This window comes from Dipodomys ordii, unplaced genomic scaffold, assembly GCF_000151885.1.
Source record: "Dipodomys ordii isolate 6190 unplaced genomic scaffold, Dord_2.0 Scaffold79, whole genome shotgun sequence".
Lineage (NCBI taxonomy): Eukaryota > Metazoa > Chordata > Mammalia > Rodentia > Heteromyidae > Dipodomys > Dipodomys ordii.
In genome coordinates, this window is record NW_012267295.1 from 1,000,515 (window position 1) to 1,022,243 (window position 21,729).

A 21,729-nucleotide genomic window follows, 5' to 3' on the forward strand; every position below is an offset into this window, starting at 1 on the left:
CTGGGGCTTGAACTCGGGGCCTGGGCGCCGTCCCTGAGCTTTCACTCAAGGCTGGCGCTCTCCCACTGGAGCCACGGCGCCACTTCTGGGTCTTGTGGTAGTTAATTGGGGGTAGGAGTCTCCCAGGCTTCCTGCCAGGGCTGGCTTTTTGAATGCAGTCAGACTTACTGTCCCCTCCATCACTCCCCCTCATCTTCCATCTCCCGCTTTGACGAGTCATTTGTCTGCAGTGCCCTCTTGGGAGGTTTGACCGGTGCTTGTATTTCCCCACAGACTGAGGCCGATGTGAATCCCAAGGCCTATCCTCTTGCAGATGCTCATCTCACCAAGAAACTGTTAGATCTTGTTCAGCAGTCATGTAACTACAAGCAGCTTCGGAAAGGAGCCAATGAGGGTAAGTCAGCCATGAAGTTCTGCTAGGGAGGATGTTAACACCACGGTTCTCCATCTGAAGCCCCTGGTCTAGATTTAGAGTTTGGAGGAAGGACTGAGTTTTTCTCATTCTCCCCTTTTCTGTACTTTGGGGGGGGGCGGTGAGGTACTGGGGCTTGAACTCAAGGCCTTGAGCTTTGTTTTAGTTTTTTCCCCCTCACAGCTGGCACTCTACCACTTCTAGATTTTTGCCGGTTAGTTGGAGATAAGATTCTCTCCAATTTGTCTACCTAGGCTGGTTCTGAACTTGTCTTCAGATCTCAGCCTCCTGAGTAGCTTAGGATTCCAAGTGTGAACCACCAGCAACCAACTCTTTCCTTCTTTTTTTTTTTTTTATAGTCTTGTTTAGGCTAACTGTGAACTAAGGAGTCATCACTTTCCTATATTTTTTGCTATATTCTTTCTCGTCATATATAAACCCTTTCTTTCTCTCTCTCTCTCTCACTTTCTATTTCTTTCTTTCTCTCTCTCTTTCTTTTTCTTTCTTTGAAAGGTAGTTATCAATCCTTGGTGCTCTCTAAAGTCATCTGGGTGCTGGTGGCTCACACCTATAATCCTAGCTACTCAGGAGGCTGAGATCTGAGGATCCTGGTTCAAAGCCAGCCCGGGCAGGAAAGTTCGTGAGACATTTATCTCCAATTAGCCACCAGAAAACCAGAAGTGGTGCTGTGACTCAAGTGGTAGAGCTCTAGCCTTGAGCTGAAGAGCTCAGGGACAGTGCCCAGGCTCAGCGTTCAAGCCCCATGACCACAAAAATAGTCACCTAAATGAATGTTGTTTTTCATTATATCTTAGTACTTAACATCTATGAATTTCGTCCTTGTTAACAAGTGAAATTTTTATTGGAATAGTTATATGTGCCAAGACATTTCTGCCCAGATGATAGAGAATGTTCTAAACAGATGGCCAGTAGATCACTGTGGAGGCTTGTCTCTGAAGATAGTGAAACATCGGGCATTTTGCAGGGACCAATGAGAATCACATTGACCTATGTTACTGAAAGAAGACAAAGCATGTAGCTGGTGTATCTGTCTTCATGGTTTCAGCCCTGCTCTTCATGCTGTGATTCCTGGTGTAGCAGTGGCCAGTGACAGGAAGGCACTGGACAGGAACTTGTTCTTGATCCTCAGGTAGCTGAGGACACAGATAAATTGAGCATCTTGTTTCCTTATGGCACACTTGGTTCTGTGCTACTCTAGGCTCAGTGGTGTCAGGACAGGTAGATAGGTACTTAGGTGAGAGATGCTACATCTTGGCTCTGATTCAGAATATGCTTACCTAGCGTTCATGAAAAAAAAGGGATCTTTTTAAATAGGATACTCAGCCTTTCTGAGGAGGTGGAGTTTGAGCATAGAACTGAACATTGGTGGCAGGTACTAGAGAAGTGCTACACTACACTCTTCTTGCTGCCCAAGGAGTTTGTTGTAGTTGACCCAGGTAAGTGATGACAGTTCATCCCCTGGTCCTGGACCAAAAGCAAACCAATAAGTGGTGAGATTCAGGATGTAGGTTTGACTGTCTCAAGTCTCAGGGTGCTTTGAGATAGACAATTACCTGTGCCTGGCCATTTTGCCCACTTTTCTTGTGTCTGTTATTCTTTCCCTGGAAATTATTTTGTTGTGGCTGCCCTGTCCAAGCTGCATGTGGCCCATGGCCTCCTGTCCTTGTCTCCACAGCCACCAAAACCCTCAACAGAGGCATATCTGAGTTCATTGTGATGGCAGCAGATGCCGAGCCCCTGGAGATCATCCTGCACCTACCCCTGCTGTGTGAAGACAAGAATGTGCCCTACGTGTTCGTGCGCTCTAAGCAGGCCCTGGGGCGAGCCTGCGGGGTGTCCAGGCCTGTCATTGCCTGTTCTGTCACCATCAAAGAAGGCTCTCAGCTGAAGCAGCAGATCCAGTCCATTCAGCAGTCCATTGAAAGGCTCTTAGTCTAAGCCTTTGGCCTCAGCCACACGCCCCCTCACCCCCTGAAGTCGTGTATCATATTGTCAGTGTTAGCATGTAGTATTTTCAATGCCTTTCTATTATAAAGTATTGTACTAAATCTGGTTTCTAGATTTTTGTATTGTTTTAGTTTGTTTTACAGAAATGTTTTCCCCTATCTCCCCTTCGTCCTCTGTCATCCTTTTATCCTGTCTTGAAAACTGAGCTAATGCCCAAAATAGGCAGAAAGAACAAGGAGAGACCTAACCTGAGGTACAGATTTTGTTGCAGCTTTCACCTGCCAACTCCCTTCTATATGCAGGACAGGAATAAATACCTGCCACTTTGCGTCCTTTGTGCCTGTCATGCGGAATCTCCATCCGTGGCCCAGTGGTTGAGTTTCCTTTGCATTTCCCTCTTTGTGAATGATCATGTATCGTTTAAGAAGGAGATGTGTATTCTATGATGAGGTGGGTGTCCAGCCATTTACTAATGTGTGCGTTACTCCTGGCAGCTCTTGATATGATGCTGTATTCTCAGCTGACCCAGGCCTCTGAGGGCGGTAGGGCAGCAACATACCAAAGGAGAAATATGTAGGGGGGGGGGAGTGGGTCAACCTGGGCCTTGACTCAGAAGTAGCAAGGACAAAAGGGTCAATTGATACTGGAATGAAGGATTCTGGGGGGGAAAATAGTAGTTACATGGTAGCTACAGCAGACAGTGGAGTCCTGAAATTATCTTTGGGTCAGTGGGGATTTCTTCAGTGGCTGCTTAGCACTGGCTGTAGGAGCCCTTACCTTCTGCTGCAGTGTGGGCGCAGATGTATTCTCTATCACATGAAAACATAGGTGTCTTATTCATTCTTGAACATCCTAATAAAAAAGTATATTCATACTCCATTTTAAACAAAGTGTGACAGTGCGTGCTTGTTTAGATTACATAAACCTGATTTTTATTTATTTATTTTTGGCCGTGGGGCCTGAACTCTGGGCCTGGGCACTGTCCCTCAGCTCTTCAGCTCAAGGCTAGCGCTTCACCACTTAAGCCACTGCGGCACTTCTGGCTTTTTCTGCTTATGTGGTGCTGAGGAATCGAACCCAGGGCCTCATGCATGCAAGGCAAGCACTCTACCACTGAGCCATTATCCCAGCCCTGATAATTTGATTTGTTGACTAGGGACCAGACCCCTACACATCTGTGTGTGGCAAGCTGATCCAGACTCAGTCATGGAAGTGTGACTGTCACTCTAGAATCCTTATTGGTCCTACTGACATTTAGGACTGGTTAATAAGTTCTGGAAGGGCCGGGCACTAGTGGCTCACACCTGTAATCCTAGCTACTCAGGAGGCAGAGATCTGGATCGTGGTTTAAAGCCAGCCCCAGCAGGAAAGTCCATGAGACTCTTCAATAAACCACTAGAAAACCAGAAGTGGCGCTGTGGCTCAAGTGGTAGAGCGCTCGCCTTGAGCTGAAGAGCGCAGGGACAGTGCCCAAGCCCAGAGTTCAGACCCCACAACCAAAAAGGAAAAAAAAAAAACTAAGAATTTCTGGAAGGGGCTGCCCTGTGTATATGTTTGCTTGCATCCCTGTTCTGAAATGTTGGAGGGCTGTGGTCATGCTTAAGTGGTAGAGGGCCCTGGGTTGAAATCTGAGTGCCACCAAATAATAAATCATGGATGGGGAAGGAGAAAACTTGTTTTTAGACTTTGTATTCCCTCTTCTTGGTTATTGGTTACACGTTGAAAACCAGGTAGAGCTTATAGTTGTAGCATTTGTCTATTGGATAAGCAGTCTGGTGCAAGGAGGAAGTCATTGTGAAGTAGGGAATTAGCATTCCCCACGAGACCCTGAGCCACACTCTGGCGAGCCGGCTACCACGGGCCAGAGTAAATCCCAGGTAGAATTGGCTTTTATATATGCTGTGGTCCAGGTTTCAAGGGCTCAAACTAGAAAGGCCATACTCGTCCTAGCTCCCATCTCAGTGTGTGTGTGAGATTTGGAGAGAGTATTTCCAGATGACAGGAAGGGGATGAGGTCCCAAAGCTCGAGGTCCTGCCTTGCTCTTCTTAGCTTTTAGTACAAAAGACATGAGAGAAGGGCTCATAGTGATTTGAGCTATTCCACATGTCCCTGGAGTTTGGTTAAGGTTGCTGTGGTGTCCTGCTGTCATGGCAGCCAGGCCCTGCTGCAGCTGAGTCCAGACGGGCTTGGTGCATGATGCATGCGCAGGCCCAAGTCTCTAGCGAGATTTCGCGACAGCCCCACCTGGCGAACTGAAGCGTCATTGCGGCGCTGAGTTGTATATGTAGTTTGTTGCTTTTTATTTATTGCTAAGGAAGCAAACATTAGTTTCGGAGAAACACAGTATTTCTCGCAAATCACAGTGGCTATTCTAATATTCCTATGCCTGTTTGGCACTCCTGTTGTTTTTCCTTTGAAATGTTTTCATACTTCCCATGTTGTAAATCGAACAGGAGAAAGGATACTGAGAGTTGGATGGAAGTCATTCAGGAGCCACAAAACAAAAAGCCAGACTGAGCGAGGCAATGGTGGCACTCATACCTGTAATCCTAGCTACTCAGGAGGCTGAAATTCCTGGCTAAAATAAGAATAACACAGCTCAAAGCAAGACCAGGCAGTCAAGTCCATGAGACCCTTACCTCCGATTAACTACCCGAAAACCAGAAGTGGAGCTCTGGCTCAAAGTGGTAGACCACTAATTAGCTTTCAGCAAGAGATAGACAGTGCCAGGCCCTGAGTTCAAGCCCCATGACTGGCCCAAAAACCAAACAAAAAGTCAACTGGGAATGTGCCAGGGCCCCTTCTCATAGTCCAGGACACTCCGGCATTACCAGGGACTCAGTGATGGGATTTTTTATTTTTTTTTCTTTTTGGGTCCGGTAGTGGGGCCTGAACTCTGGGCCTGGGCGCTGTCCCTCAACTCTTCAGCTCAAGGCTAGAGCTCTACCACTTGAGCCACAGCGCCACTTCCGGCTTTTTTCTTTTTGCTTATGTGGTGCTGAGGAATCGAACCCAGGGCCTTGAGCATGCAAGGCAAGCGCTCTACCACTGAGCCAACTTCCCAGCCCTTATTTTTATTTTTTTCCGGTAGTGGGGCTTGAAATCTGGGCCTGGGTGCTGTCCCTGAGCTCTTCAGCTCAAGGCGACCACTTGAGGCACAGCGCCACTTCTGGTTTTCTGGTGGTTAACTGGAGCTAAGAGTCTCATGGACTTTCCTGCTTGGGCTGACTTTGAACTGCGATCCTCAGATCTCATCCTCCTGAGTAGCTAGGATTACAGGCATGAGCCACCAGCACCAGGCTAGTCATGGTACTTTCTTACTCTCTTACATACACATAAATGGCTGTGACTACCACAATTAATCACTTTATAGATTGATCTGGAATCCAGAGATTCTAACCATACTTCATTTAACAAGGGTAAGTGGTCTAATTTCTCCAAAAGGCAAATGAGCACTAGTTCTTCTAAGTGGAAGAATTATCTTCCTTTTTAACTATTTTTACAGTAGAGTTTGAACTTGGGGCCTCTTACTACTGAGCCATGGCTGTAGCCCTTTTTTACCTTAACTATTTCTTTTATTTTTTTGTTTGTTTTTGGGTCCAGTTGTGAGGCTTGAACTCTGAGCCTGGGCGCTGTCCCTCAGCTCTTCAGCTCAAGGCTAGCACTCTACCACTTGAGCCACAGCGCCACTTCCGGCTTTTTTCTTTTTGCTTATGTGGTGCTGAGGAATCAAACCCAGGGCCTCAGGCATGCAAGGCAAGCGCTCTACCACTGAGCCACCTTCCCAGCCCTTAACTATTTCTTTTAGAGGCTCAATTTTTTTCTTGAACACACTCCTAATTTTATACCTCCTCACAGCAACCACTGTGGTAGAGATACCACACCCAGCTTCTTTTATGGAGATGAAGTCTCATGAACTTCTGCTTAGGCTGGGCTTGAACCTCAAGACTTCTGATCTCAACCTCCCAAGTACCTAGGGTTGCAGGCATGAGCCACCATGCCCAGTGGATTGTCTTCCTTCTTGTCCTAACAAGGAATAACTCAGAAAAGAACACAGAGAGGTACATGTCTGTCAAGTGGACAGGAGGATCTGTGAGTTGAAGTCTATCTAGATTGTCTCAAAAACAAACAAAAAAAACAGCTGGGCACTGGTGGCTCATGCCTGTAATCCTAGCTACTCAGGAGACAGATCTGAGGATCACAGTTCAAACAATGTTGTATTTCCATTGTTATGATGAGTTTCCAGTGGGAGTGAAAACTATGTTAAGTGATGCAAAACAGTATACAGTACAAAATTAGGTTTCTTTATTCACACAGCACAGTAAGGCACAGCAAAGCAGGGCTGCACTGCCTCCACAGCAGCAGGTCTCAAATGTCCCCTAGGTTTCTGTCAGGCAGCTCTTTGCAGCTCAGGAGAAACACTTACTAACTTGATGAGAAAAAAGAAAACAGGAAACTTGGTACCAGTGGCTCAGGCCACCTCCTCAGGAGGCTGAGATCTGAGGATCATGGTTCAAAGTCAGCTTAGGCAGGAAAGTCTGTGTGACTTATTTCTAATAAACTAAAAAAAGAAGCTTAGAGAGCTGGCCCGGTGCCTCATGCCCTGAGGATCACGGTTCAATGCCAGCCCAGGCAGGAAAGTCTGTGAAACTCTTACCTCCAATAAACCACCAGAATACTGGAAGTGGCTTATAGCTCAAGTGGTAGAGTGCTAGTCTGGAGCTGAAGAGCTGAGGGACAGCGCTCAGGCCCAGAGTTCGGGCTCCTCGACTGACAAAAAAAAAAAAAGGGAAGCTCAGAGACAGCTCCCAAGTCCTGAGTTTAAGCCCCAGGACCAGTATAAAAAAACAAGACAGCAGCCTGTGGTGTGGAAGGTTGCTGGCTGTGCGGTCAGTCCTGGAAGTGCTTGGTGAGGGCATCCAGCAGCTTCTGTTTCTTCAGCTCACACTTCAGCCCGTACATCCTGCATGCCTCCTTCAGTGTGGCCACATTCAATTTATGCAGTGTGCCCTTGTTGATGTGCTCCTTCAGCTCCTCTTCAGATAACTCCACCTTGAACTTTTTGCTGCTAGAAGCGTTATCATCTGAGAAAAGAGCAGGAAGGAATGACTGGAAATACTATCAATGCCATATGCTGGCAGAGTCCTGGTTGACAATATTCTGTATAACTGCAATTCGTAGGTCCTGTGGGGAAGACATGTCTTCACAAAGCAGCTTTAATTTTAAAACAAAAGAGCTAGATGCCGGTGGCTCACACCTGTAATCCTACTCAGGCGGCTCTGAGAATCATGGTTCAAAGCCAGCTTGGGCAGGAAAGCCCATGGAATTCTCCGTCATCTCCATAATCACCAAAAATCTAGAAGTGGAGGTGTAGCTAAGAGGTAGAGTATCAGCCTTGAATGGAAAAGCCAAGGTGCTGAGTTCAAACCCCAGTAGAGGCACAAAAAAATAAACATCCAGACACCACTGGCTCACACCTGTAACCCTAGTTACTCAACAGGCTAAGATCTGAGGATCACAGTTTGAAATCAGTGAAACTTTTTTTTTGGTTAGTCAAGGAGCTTGAACTCAAGGTCTAAATGCTGTCTCCTGAGCTTCTGTGCTCAAGCCTAGCACTCTTGCCACTTTGAGCCAGTCCATAGTGTCAAATGTTGGAAGTGGAAATATGGCTTACATGGTTAACTCCAGCCTTAAGCAAAAACACCAAGGGAGAATCTAAGTTGAAGGGAGATTCTGCTCTCCCTCCCCCTACCCCAAGCTAGACTGGAAGCATGGCTCAAGTGGTAAGAGTACTGGCCTTGAGCAAAAGGAGTTCAGGCACAGTGCCCAGGCCCAGAGTTCAAGCCCAACAATAAAAAAAAAAAGACAGGGCCTGGATACTGTCCCTGAGCTTTTTTTGCTCAACATTAGTGCTCTACCACTCAAGCCACAGCTCCACTTCTGGCTTTTTGCGATTAATCTTATAGACTTTCCTGCCCCTGCTGGCTTCAAGCTGCAAGCCTCAGATGTGTCTCCTGAATAACTAGAATTACAGGCATGCCCACTAGCATCTGGCGCATTTTCTCTTGTTTTGGATTTAAATGATCACTTGTTCTGTTTTGGTTTTGCCCTGGTACTGGGGTTTGTACTTGAGAGCCTCTTACCTGCTAGGCATGTGCTCTACTGCTGATCCACGCCTCCATTTCTGTCCTGTATGGTTATTTTTGAGATAAGGTCTCACTTTTTTGCCCAGGCCCAAACTGGGGATTGAACGCAAGACCTAGCACGTACACAGCAGCTACTCTACCACTTGAGCTATTCCTACAGCCCCTTTTCATCTTGGTTATTTTCAAAGTTGGGCTTTACTTTATGCTTGGGTCAGCCTAGGTTGTGATCCTCCTTCCTGCACGCTCTGTTTCTAGGAATAACAAACACACACACACATCACTGCGCCCAGCCATTATGCTTACCTTCTGCTGAGATGACAGACGCATACCACACTCGGCCATTGGTTAAGATGCAGTCTCACTCGTTATGCCTAACGCTGCCCAGACCCTGACAATTAGAAACTTAAGCCACTTTGTACGAGAACCCAGTGTACTCCACACCCAGTTCCTCACCTCGTTTCCGCTTGTTCACTTTTTCCTCTGGATTGTAGTCTGGTGGATAGACAAGTTCTTTAAACTCATCTACCAGGGAGCCCAGTCTTCGATTCATTGCTTCAACCTTGGGCACTAGAAAATCCAAACACAGAAGAGTGGCCAGGTAAGTGGCAAGCAAGGCTGGCGTGGTCCACAGCCAGCTCCATGAGAAGCAGGAGCTGGAAGTGAGGTCAGAAGGGCCTGCGAGAAGGCAGCTGACCTGATGACCAGAAGTCATTCAATGAAGTCCTTTCAGCGTCCCCCACGCACAGCCGTCCCTGGGTGTGAGGGCTGCTTCCCAGCAAATCCTCCACTGTTCAAGCCCCTTCTTTAAACTGGCAAGGCATCTGCATTTAACCTCTCTCTCATACTTTAAATCACCTCTAGATTATTACTCTACCCAATATACAATGGTGATGCTGTGGAAATAGATTTAACACTGTATCTTTTAAGGAATAAAGATCCTCACCCCAAAGGCTACCATATTCGATGCAGATGCACTGTTTTTCTTTTTTTTTGGGGGGGGGGTGATCATGGGGCTTGAACTCTGGGCCTGGGTGCTGTCCCTGCGCTCTTCAGCTCAAGGCAAGTGCTCTACCGTTTGAGCCACAGCACCACTTCCAGTTTTTTGAGTGGTTTATTGGAGGTAAGAGTCCCACAGAATTTCCTGTCCAGGCTGGCTTTGAACCATGAAACTCAGATATCAGCCTCCTTAGTAGTAGTTAGGATTACAGGCGTGAGCCACCAGCGCCCAGTTTTCCAAGTTTTTTTTAATCTGAGCTTGGATGAATCTGTGGGTATGGATTCCAAGAATCTGGAGTCAGCACTTTACAATTAACTTAATGTCTTAAAGCAAGGGGTTGCTTAACTCAAGCATTCTCTTCTGCCAGACTTGGCATCAGAGTACCTACTATCCTCTATAATACCTACAATATATCTACTGTCTCGAATAGTATAACTTGGAAGTGAAGCCTGACAAATGAATGATTCTGATTGTTTTAACCTTTGTGAGACTCTCCATTAAATCCAATTGCTTCCCAGTGGATATTTACCTGTCAGTGAACTCCCTGTGTAAAAAACTCACAATCAAAAAAGACTACAGCAGCTGGGCACTGGTGGCTCATGCCTATAATCCTTATGAAGAATAGCTATAATCCTAGCTACTAAGGAGGCTGAGATCTGAGGATCACAGTTCAAAGCCAGCCTGGGCAGGAAAGTCCCTGAGACTCTTATCTCCAATAAGCCACCAGAAAACTGGAAGTGGTGCTGTGGCTCAAGTGGCAGACTGCCAGACTTGAGCTGAAGAGCACAGGGACAGCACCCAGGCCCAGAGTTCAAGCCCCACGATACAAAAACTACAGCAAGGCCAGAGATGGCCAAAAGCTTCCCACAGTGGATGACGAGGGGACTTTTCTCAGGGAGAGCACATAGTGTACTGAAGAGGCAGTAAGCACAGTGGTTCAGGCAAGGGCTTTGGGCAAGAGATGCTGGATTCTAATCCTTGATCCACCACTTACTGTTTAATACATGTACCTTGGATAAATCATTCTCTTCTCTGTAGAATTAGGACAATGATGGCCCCTAGTTCCTAGACTAAGGATTTAAATGAGTTGATGCACAGGATGACCAACAGCGCCTGGCATACTGCAGATACTCAGTATTATATAGAATTGAATTTCACAGATGTGTAAGCACAGGGCAGCCTAGTTCAGAGGCAGGTTCCAGGAACCTGGCCCTCTTTCCTCCTCACTGCAGAATTAGACAAGTCAACTCCCAGGCAGTCTAGAAAAATCTTTGAAGCAGAGATCGTCTGACAGTCAATGAGGTTAAGCTTTTAGAGAGGGCTAGGAAATGCATCAACTGGTCGGAGTGAAATCAAAAAGAAGGTAGCCTTTTTATCTGCCAGTACCTAGGCTTGAACTCAGGACTTTGAGTTCATTTATTTTCTTTGTTCATGGCTGGTGCTTTACCACTAGAGCCACATCTCCAGTTCAGCTTTTTTTTTGCTGGTTAATTGGAAATAAGAGTCTGTCCAATTTGTCTGCTCTGGCCAACTTCAATCTTCTGTCTTCAGATCTCAGCCTCTTGAGTTGCTAGGATTGCAGGTGTGAGCCACCAATCCCAGCAGCAGCCTTCTTTATGAGAAAGAATGAACTTCTTGGCAGCTGAAGCCTATAATCTTAGGCACTCAGGAGGCTGAGATTTGAAGTATCATGATTTGAAGCCAGCCCAAGGCAGAAAAATCTTCAAGACTCCATTTCCAGAATAACCAGCAAAAATCTGGACTGGAGCCAAATAAGCTGCCAGCTGAGCAAGCTTGCTGAGCAAGCACAAGTCCCTGAGCTGGAGTACTAGCAAAAAAAAAAAAAAAAATCCTCAAGCTGGGCATCGGTGGCTCACACCTATAATCCTAGCTACTCAGGAGGTTAAGATCTGAGAATCATGGTTCAAAGACAGGCCAGGCAGGAAAGTCTGTGAGACTTTTATCTCTAATTAACCACCAAAAAACTGAAAGTGGTACTATGGCTTAATGTGGCAGAATGCTTGCCTTGAGCAAAAGTGCTCAGAGACAGCGCCCTGTCAAGAGTTAAAGCCTCATGACCAACAGTAGTAGAGCTCTTGCTCTGATGTATAAAGACCTCGGTTTCATCCCCCATTCTGTTTCATCAAACAGAAAAACTAAGAGAAACTGTCGAGACCTGGCTCAAGCTTCTTACTTGTCAGGTCCACTGCTGCCTCGGGCTCCATCATGTCCAAAGCCAGAGCCTCCAGGTTCCGGAAGTGCTGCTGTAGCACTGGGTTCTCAAAGCTGTCACTTCTGTGATAAAACAATAAAATGAAAATGTAGGGACGTTACCAATTAAATGACAACATTAAATTGTTCCTGCTGAAATGCCAAAGGTCAGCTGAGAAAAAACAGTTGGCAATCTTATCACAACTCAGTTTCTTTAAGACTGTAACTCACTATGTCACCCAAGCCTGGTCTCAGTTTCCCAGTCCTCCTGCCTCTGCCTCCTGGAAACTGGGGCTACACGTTCACATCCCCATACCCAGCTTCTATCACACATTCTTCTGGGCCTGAACCTCTAATGGGACTCAGCGTGGAAGACAGCTCCAGATAAAAGCCCGAGAGTGAGCAGTGCTCACCTGTATTTGAAGCGGAGCCTCTGAACAATTGCTTTCATCTTGTCTATTTGCTCCGAGTTGGCTATGACCTTGTCAGTGAGGGGTACCTTGCGTTTATCATCGGCGTAGGGCAGGAAGACAAGCTGGAAGCCTGAAGAAGGGAGAGACATTTTCTTTTTCTTTTTTGTTGGTCGTGGAGCTTGAACTCTGGGCCTGGGCTCTGTCCCTCAGCTCTTCAGCTCAAGGCAAGTGCTCTACCACTTGAGCCACAGTGCCACTTCTGGTTTTCTGGTGGTTAATTGGAGCTAAGAGTCTCATGTACTTTTCTGCTTGGGCTGGCTTTGAACCACGATCCTCAGATCTCAGCCTCCTGAGTAGCTAGGAACAGGCATGAGCCACTGGTGACCAGAAGAAGCATTTTCTGAGATTTGATTTCAAGTATCACAGTCAGCTCCAAATGCACCCTTCCATGTCCTGTGGTGCTGGGCTGGGTCGGGGGCCTACATACCTCTGTTCTCCTTCACTAGCTGACACCTGATAGGCTTAGCAGACGCCTTCAGGACTGAGGGGAAGGCTGGAACTGTATTTATTGGTCCCATCCAGCCTGGGCCCTGCATGGCAGCAGCACTGAATCCAGGCTCTAGCTTGTTTGAGTGCATCTAGAAGCAACTGGACGTGCCTCCTCCCTGCTGCATGAAGTCTCAGCTCCACTGCCCTCTTTTTCTGCCCTTTGACCTCTCCTCTTTCCCTCACTTTCCAGCACATATTAAAATGGAAAGATGCAAGAACTACCAGGTAGATCTAAGGCCAGTTATTAGCTGGTTTTAGGCATGAAAAACTGACTCAGGGCTGGGAAGGTGGCTCAGTGGTAGAGTGCTAGCCTTGAGCTGAAGAGCTGAGGGACAGCGCCCAGGCCCAGAGTTCAGGCCCCACGACCAGACCCCCCCCCCCCGCAAAAAAAGTAAAACTGACTCAATGACTGCCCCCAAGTGCAAAGCCTTGCTGGCGGTGCTGAAGAAGGAGGAGGGACCAAGCCCTTACCTCTCCTGTCCTCTAGCCTTCCTAGAACACCTCACCTAGCCTGAGAACCAGCTGATTATGGATGGTCTCAGCCCCAGCAGAAGAGAAGCGTGCGACAGGCGAGGCTCACCTGGGGAGTGGTTAATGACTGAGTTGTTGTGAGTACTGATGTCTAGAGTTAAAAATAAACCTTTAAAAGCTAGGCGCCAGTGGCTCACACCTGTAATCCTAGCTACTCAGGAGGCTGAGATCTGAGGATTGCTGTTTGAAGCCAGCCCAGACAGGAAAGTCTGAGAGCCTCTTATCTCCAAGTGGCGCTGTGGCTCAAAGTGGGAGAGTGCTCGCTTTGAGCTGAGGGACAGCGCCCAGGCCCAGCGTTTAAGCCCAAGGCTAGCGCTCTACCACTTGAGCCACAACACCACTTTCAGCTTTTTCTGCTTGTGTGGTGCTGAGGAATTGAACCCATGGCTTCATGCATGCAAGGCAAGCACTCTACACTGAGCTACCTTCCCAGCCCAATAAACCTTTAAAGGATAGCTTTTGTTTGTTTAGTGTTGGCCCTTGAACTCAGGAACTACCCACTGTCCCTGAGATTTTCTGCTCAAGGCTCATGCTCTACCACTTTGAGCACAGCTCCACTTCTGGCATTTTGATGGTTAGAATTAAGAGTCAGTCTCACAGACTTTCTTGCCCAGACTGGCCTTAAAACACAATCCTCAGATCTCAGCCTCCTGAGTAGCTAGGATTACAGGCGTGAGCCCCCAGTGGCCTGGCCTAAAAGGTAGCTTTATAGTTAATTTTTAATAGCATGCCTAGAGACTGGGCACAAGCAGCACATTATTAACTTATTTCCAATGCAAAATCACGTGGAGGGGAAGGTGTTCCAGAATTCCCACCTCTGTTGATAAAGAATCTTAGCAGAATGGCTATTTGCCCAAGCTGGTCAGCTAACAAGTAACAGAGATGGGTCTGAAACCAAGAGAGCTTTCAGACATATGAGCATAAAACAAAGGCAAAGCCGGGCATGGTAGTCCATGCCCTTAATCCCAGCACTTGGGAGGCTGAAACAGGGAGATCATGAGTTTGTGGCCAACTGATCTAGAAAGCAAGACCTTGTCTCCAAAGAAAGCCACATACCTGGAGGAGTCACCTGAATTTTCTGGTCATCCAGCTCCTCTTCTTGTGGTATCAGTGCCACAAAGTAAGGGGGAACGTTCCTATGGGCTGTGTACCTACACACTGCTATGACCTGGCGCTCCAGACACTTGATGAACAGAGCATTGAACAGGGTGGAGCTCCCTAAAAAACAAACGTCTCAGGGGTTAGCATCCCAAAGACTTTTCCTCTCCTTCTTAGACCATCATATAACCCTACAGATTCTCTTCATTTTCTTTTTCTTGGCAGCACTGAGGTTTGAACTCAGGGTCTCACATTCTACCACACGAGCCAGGCTCCCTCATCTTTTTTACTCCATTTTTAAGATAGGGTCTCACATTTTTGCCCAGGCCAGCCTTAGACCATATAGCTAATATTATCAGTGTGAACCACCATGTCCAGCTTGGTTTTTTTGTTTGTTTGTTTTGTTTGGTAGTGGGTCTTGAACTCTGGGCGTGGGCGCTGTCCCTGAGCTCTTTAGCTCAAGGAGAGTGCTCTACCTCTTGAGCCAAAGCACCACCTCCAGTTTTCTGGTGGTTTATTAGAGATAAGAGTCTCACACACGTTACTGCCTGGGCTGGCTTTGAACCGCAATCCTCACATCTCAGCCTCCTGAGTAGCTAGGATTACAGGCCTGAGCCACTGGTGTCCAGCATTTTAAGAAATCTACCTCTAGCCGGGTGCTGGTGGCTCATGCCTGTAATCCTAGCTACTCTATTATCTGATGCCTCAAATAATTCCACAGGAAAAGCTGGGATTTTTGTTATTGTTGCCAGTACTAGGGCTTGAACTCAGGGCCTGGACACTGTCCCTTACCTTTTTTTGTTGTTGTTGTTGTTGGTTGTGGAGCTTGAACTCTGGGCCTGGGCGCTATCCCTGAGCTCTTCAGATCAAGGCTAGCACTCTACCACTTTGAACCATAGGGCTACTTCTGGTTTTCTGGTGGTTAATTAGAGATAAGGGTCTCACAGACTTTCTTCCCTAGGCTAGCTTTGAACCATGATCCTCAGATCTCAGCCTCCTGAGTAGCTAAGATTACAGGTGTGAGCTACCAGCACCTGGCCTGTCCCTTAGCTTTTGCTCAAAGCTGGCACTCTACCACTTGAGTGACACCTCCACTTCCAGCTTTTTGCTGGTTAGAGGTAAGAGTTTCATGGACTTTCCTGTCTGGGCTGGCAATCCTCAGATCTCACCCACCTGAGTAGCTATGATTACAGATGTGCACCACCTGCACCCAGTTAGGAAAAGTCTTTAAAAAGTCCACATCTCCTGGATTTTCATTTTCATGTTTTTATATCAGCATAGTAAGGGTCCCGAAGAGACTTCTAACTTGGTTTCACCCCACATTTCCAAAAGTTGAGCATGAATCATTTTAAGTACCCATGAGCATCTCCTGTACAGTGTCTAGGCAGGACCCATGGGAACCATGGCTCGTGTCCTGTGTTAAGCATCTTCCATCGATCCTGGCTCTGTGCCACTTACCATTGACCAGGGACTCCTCAGGGTACACGAACAGGGAGGGCCTCAGATAGTGGTGCTTCTTCAGCACGGCCAAGGGCTTGAAGCCAACGAGAACCAAACCTGGGTCCTCAAAGCGCTTCAGGTCTTCTGTTTCCTCTTTCTCTAGTATGATGGGCCGACTCCCGTAGATCTAGGAGGGGAACAATGAAAACGCCTATGCTGAAGCTACGCGGAAAGGGGACCAGATGACAGCAAGTTAACCAAGCTCTCTTTAAGAAGCAAGAAGCCAAAGGCCGCCTTCTCCTCCAAGAGGGAATATATTTTGAGGGACTGCCATGAACTTTTATACGTGCCATCTGCTTTATCTTCTGTTAAATATTAAAACAACAATAACTGACAGAAAAGCTGGGTATGGTGCCTATGCCAGACGCAGGAGGAGTGGCCAGCATGGGCTACAGTCAGACTGTGTCTCAAAAAAATAATAAAAGGGGTGAAGGGGCGGGGAATGGCAGTATATGCCTGTAATCCTAGCACTCACAAAGCTAACGCAGAAGAGTTACAAATCAGAGGCCAGCCTGGCTATATAACAAGTTTAACCTATCTGGAGCTATATAGTGAAACCCTTTCTAAAAAAAAAAAAAAAAAACAAAAAACTAGGGCTGCAGCTCAGTGTTAGATGCCTACCTGGCATGTGATACGCAAGAGCCTGGGTTCATCCTAGCACTACAAATTTTGTTTTTCCTTTTTTTTTGGTTGTAGGACCTGAACGCTGTCCCTCAGCTCTTCAGCTCAAGGCTAGCACTCTATCACTTGACCCACACCGCCACTTCCAGCTTTTTCTGCTTATGTGGTGCTGAGGAACCAAACCCAGAGCCTCATGCATGCAAGGCAAGCACTCTACCACTGAGCCACCTTCCCAGCCCTTTTTTTTTTTTTTTTTTAATTTTAATAGATGAGTCAACTGCAACTCACTGACTGGGCAATTCATTCCACGTTCTACAACTGTTCCTTTGCTAATCTCCCAGCTTCATCCGTCATTCACAAAAGGTGGCAGATAGGAACAGATATTCCTAAGTGTTCACTTTAAAACTTGTTAGTATTTTAATCCAGAATGATTAGCACCAAGATTTAGTAGCAGAGTCAAATTCAGATCTTACAAACAACAACCAAAAACTCCCTCACTGGTCACCAGTGGCTCATGCCTGTAATCCTAGCTATGCAGGTTGTTAAGATCTGAGATCATGGTTTGAAGCCAGCCTAGCCAGGAATGTCTATGAGATTCTTAGCTCCTATAAACTGCCAAAAAAAAGCTGGAAATGGAGCTCTGACTCTTGCCACGCCTACTCCAGTGGAGTCTGCTTAGCATGGGAAACCAGCGTTCAGACCTGAGAATGGGGCTTCAGAGACCTATCTCTGAGTATTGGGACTTCACCGAAGTCTACCTCGGAGAATAGGGCTTCAAAGAGGCCTACTCCTGGAAAGGCTGGCAAACCCCTGGGAAAGGTTTGTTTCTGCTTTTCTTTTCCTCACTGTATAAGAGTGCCTATTAATCTTTTACTGTTTCTGCTGCTCATTGTACTTACTCATTGTCAACGTTCCCTTATTCAAAGCTCTTTCTTAAGAGTGTTGACGACTCCAATATCTGATGAGTGTCTTAAAAATATGACTAACTCACCAGCGTTAAGTGCTACCCTGAAAGCCCCTCTAATGGAGGCTAGTAGACAAGCCATAAGCAAATATAAAAGTATTGGGGGTTTCACAATGCCACTTCAGCAGAAGGAATTGTTTGTAAGGGATTTACAAGAAGCTGTAGGGTCAGCTAGAACAGAAAGAGTGTATGGCAACTGCTGAGATAACTACTTAGGAGAAAGAACTTCCTGCTACTCTCTTTTATTTACTAAGAGACTTGCTAGATCTAGGTCTCCTTGGTGTTTACTATTAAAAAAGGAACAGGAAAGATCTTATGGGACAGTTAAGGCCTCTATAAAAATAGGTAATGGTTAATTGGTGACAAACATCGAAACCCATTGTATTTCTTAGAGATAAGCCGGAAACAAGTGCCTATCAAGTGCCTATCAGGCGACCAGCTGGTGACCACCCAAGAATGAAGTCCTGCAGCAAGATTGTGTAACCTTTTGCCCTTTCTTATGGAGACTTTTTGCTATAAAAGTTTGTTATCCTCTGCAATAAATCGTACTCAGCATCCACTCCTCTTGTGTGTGAGTTGTCTGTTTGCCATCTCCCCCCCTATTCCAGGTTCCTCCCCGAGGTGTCCCCCGTTGTCCCGACAGAGCCGGTCCACGGCAGACTCTGAAATGGTAGACCACTAGCCTTGAGCAAAAAAAAAACTCAGGGACTGTGCCAGGCCCTGAGTTCAAGCACACACAAAAAATAGTCTTGGCACAGAAATGGAGGGACAATGGGTGAACAAATGCACTACCAAGAGCCAAACCTGGGTCCTCAAACCTCACTAGACACTATATTCAAGGTGAACTATACAATTAAGGGTGGGGATAGAAGGGAAGAGGTAGAAATGTACTCCATACTCCTTAGTATATCACCTTTATAATAACAATTTAAAATTTTTGTTTGTCTCTCAAGCTTTTCTCAGGATCAAGATATAGATTCAGCCAGGCGCTGGTGGCTCACGCCTGTAATCCTAGCTACTCAGGAGGCTGAGATCTGAGGATCGCGGTTCAAAGCCAGCCCAGGCAGGAGAGACCGTGAGACTCCTATCTCCAATAAACCACTAGAAAACCGGAAGTGGCGCTGTGGCTCAAGCGGTAGAGCGCTCGCCTTGAGCTGAAGAGCTGAGGGACAGCGCCCAGGCCCAGAGTTCAAGCCCCACGACCGACCAAAAAAAAAAAAGATATAGATTCAGTGGCCTGGTGTTGGTGGTCCACACCTTTAATCATAGCTACTCAGGAGACTGAGATCTGACCAATGAGTTGGAAGCCAGCCTCAACAGGAAAGTCTATAAGAATCTTATCTCTAATTAACCACCCAAAACCCAGAAATAGAACTGTGACCCAAGTGGTAGAACATCAGCCTTGAGTGAAAAAAAATAAGGACAGAGCCCAGGCCCTGAAAAGTCGGTGGCCCAAAGAACTTCTGTATGTAAATAAACAGACACACATACGAAAAAACTAGTTACTTCCAAAATAGAACAGGACGTTTCTGAGCTTGTCTTCCAGAAAAGTAGGGCAAAATTCTCTGGTTGAAATCTGTGTTCCCAAAAATAAATCTCAGGGGTTGAACCAAAATAATATTTAATTTCAGTCATCCCTTTAAGGTCCTGCAGTGAAGTAAAACTGATTCTCTTCCACGTGTTACATAATTTAAAATGATGACTCATTTGATTTTAATTTCAACTCAAATTCTTCTCTGGATGAAACTGAAGTGAGAGGAAGAGGAAGGGGAAGGGGAAAGGGAATGTCTTATCTTCTGTCCTTCAGGTCAAAGAGCTGATATATATTATTTCAAAAAACACAGAAAAAAATTGGCTTATTAGCAAAGTGAAGTTCTCCCCACTTTGCATCTCAACATGTCCTGGCTAACTAGCAAGCACCATCTGCCACTGCTCGAGCAAGGACTGCGCATGCCACAGCTCTTATAAACGCTGGCCCTGTTTAACATTCTCCACTTCAAAGTCACACTCACCCAGAAGCCACAGCTCTAAAGAGAAATCACTATGTGTGTCATGTGGAAGTGATGTCAGTGTGTCTACTCCTGTGACCGCTTGCTAGAATGGGAGAACATTCCGTCACAAGCAATGTCCACCTACCTGAGACCTTTTGGTGTCACTGGGCAGGAGCAAGCTGCCTGTATTTACATTGAATACTCTGGATTTCGTCTTCAGTGGTTCGTTTGTTTCCCTATAAAGCCTCACTGGAAAAGGCTTGGTAGCCTTCTGGACCAAGTTATAGATGCCCACAGTGAGCACTATGTCGTTGTTGAGCTTAAACTTTAACCTGGGGGAGAAGAAGAAAATACAAAAAGTACAGATTGAAAAATTATATATACTTTCTCATCAGACTCCTTTCATGGCACTCAGTTTTGATTTGTGCTAACGAAGCTCTTAGAATATAAATAGAATGCAGCCAAGCCTAGCAGTGTCTGCCTGTTTCCCAGCACTCAGGTTAAGACAGAATTGTGTGTTCAAGGCCAGCCAGTACTAGAACAAGACACTTCCTCCACCCCCTGGAGGGGGGGGGAAGGATAATCTAACATTCTGGTTCCCATTGGTGAAAAACCAGATTAAGCCAATGTGTGTGTATGCTAGTACTGGGGCTTGAACTCAGGGCTTGGGTATTGTCCCTTAACTTTTTTGCTCAAGGCTGATGTTCTACCACTAGAGCCACAATTGTGGTTAATTTTTCAAATAAGAGTCTCATAGACTTTTCTGCCTAGGCTGGCTTTGAAGCTCAATCCTCAGCTTGCTAAGCAGTTTGAATTACAGGCCTGAGCCCCTGGCATCCAGCCCAAGATGATACAATTTTAACAATGATTATTAATTAAAACTTTTTTTTGGGGGGGGGTCCGGTCGTGGGGCCTGAACTCTGGGCCTGGGCGCTGTCCCTCAGCTCTTCAGCTCAAGGCTAGCGCTCTATCCCTTGAGCCACAGCACCACTTCCAGCTTTTTTTCTTTTTGCTTATATGGTGCTGAGGAATCGAACCCAGGGTCTCAGGCATGCAAGGCAAGCGCTCTACCACTGAGCCACCTTCCCAGCCCCTAATTAAAACTTATTAAGCCTTCATTCTAAACATGCTTGCTTATATTTTTTTAAATGTATACCTCACATTAAGCTGGTATGAGGCTGGTATTGTTACCCCACAGAGAAAATGACGCTAAACAATGTACTAGAACAAGGCATGAAGGCCACGTTCCTCTAGAGAAATACCTCACCAGCCCCTGCAAGAGAAAGCAAAACAAATAGATTGGGCTGTCTGGAAACACAGGTGTTCTAGAGGAGGCCAGAGAGGTAGGAGCACAGCCCAGGAAAGGCAAAGCAATGCACTATTTGGGATTAGGTATGGGACTCAGGGGCAGCTGATCTAGGCTTAGTACACACCTTGAGAGCACACGCTTCTTGGTATCTTTGGAACGAACTTTCCTCAAGAGATCATCCAGCTTGCTTGACTCCTCAAAGTGAACCCCAAGATCCTCGTCCTCTGCTACACTGATGATATCTCTGTAGAACAAGGATATGTCAAAGCCTCCTGGTTTCTTCAGATGCATCAAGTCAAGAAAGATACCTGGTATAAGGAGAGGCAAAAAGTGAGCGGGCCAGCGGGGAATGTGGCTTTAGGGGTAGAGTGCTTGCCTAACATGCATGAAATTCCAGGTTCAATTCCTCAGTCCACCTAAACAACAACAACAAAACGTTTAAGTGGTACTGTGGCTCAAGTGGTAGAGCATTAGCTTTGAGCACAAAAAGATTCAAAGACAGTGCCCAGGCCCTGAGTTCAAACCCTAGGACCAATAAAAAAAGAAAACACTAAAATAAATGAATGGATGGATGACCTCCAAGTATGTAGCGTTACTTGTGTGATATTAAGAAAAGAAACAAGCCAGCTGTTACAGTAGCTATAGATAACATACTAAAGTAATTATACATGACAGCACTGAAGTCAAGATAAGCTTGTACTGGGTGCAGGTGGCTCACATCTGTAATCCTAGCTATTCAAGAGACTGAGATCTAAAGATCACAGTTCAAAGACAGCCCAGGCAATTCATGAGACATGTGTCTCCAACCAGTAAAAATGCCGGTTGAAGTATGACTTAAGTGGTAGAATGCCAGCCTTGAGCTTTTAAAAAGCCAAGTGAGAACACAAGGGTCCCAATTGAGCCAAACATACATATATGCCCTTACACACACACACACACACACACACACACACACACACACACACACACACACAGACAAGCTTGCTCTGGTAGAGGCCTCTAGACAGTACGACAAAGC

General features: G+C 46.3%; 2 protein-coding genes across 3 annotated transcripts in view; one reads left to right on the plus strand and one right to left on the minus strand.

The window, feature by feature from the left end:
* Positions 1-3,259, plus strand: part of Nhp2l1 (NHP2 non-histone chromosome protein 2-like 1 (S. cerevisiae)) — an 8,747-nt gene extending 5,488 nt beyond the window's left edge. For both annotated transcript variants that reach the window (XM_013024955.1, XM_013024954.1), the window contains exons 2-3: positions 274-394; positions 2,109-3,259. In XM_013024955.1, the coding sequence (XP_012880409.1) occupies positions 274-394; positions 2,109-2,371 (384 nt within the window). In that variant the 3' untranslated portion in view covers positions 2,372-3,259. The remainder of the gene's footprint in view (positions 1-273; positions 395-2,108) is intronic.
* Positions 3,260-7,189: 3,930 nt separating this feature from the next.
* The window catches only part of Xrcc6 (X-ray repair complementing defective repair in Chinese hamster cells 6), a 29,379-nt gene continuing 14,839 nt past the window's right edge, over positions 7,190-21,729 (minus strand). The window contains exons 6-13 of the mRNA XM_013024777.1: positions 20,836-21,019; positions 19,548-19,734; positions 15,785-15,953; positions 14,285-14,446; positions 12,149-12,278; positions 11,719-11,819; positions 8,981-9,094; positions 7,190-7,465 (exon numbers count right to left, since the gene is read on the minus strand). Of these exons, the coding sequence (XP_012880231.1) occupies positions 7,272-7,465; positions 8,981-9,094; positions 11,719-11,819; positions 12,149-12,278; positions 14,285-14,446; positions 15,785-15,953; positions 19,548-19,734; positions 20,836-21,019 (1,241 nt within the window). The 3' untranslated portion in view covers positions 7,190-7,271. The remainder of the gene's footprint in view (positions 7,466-8,980; positions 9,095-11,718; positions 11,820-12,148; positions 12,279-14,284; positions 14,447-15,784; positions 15,954-19,547; positions 19,735-20,835; positions 21,020-21,729) is intronic.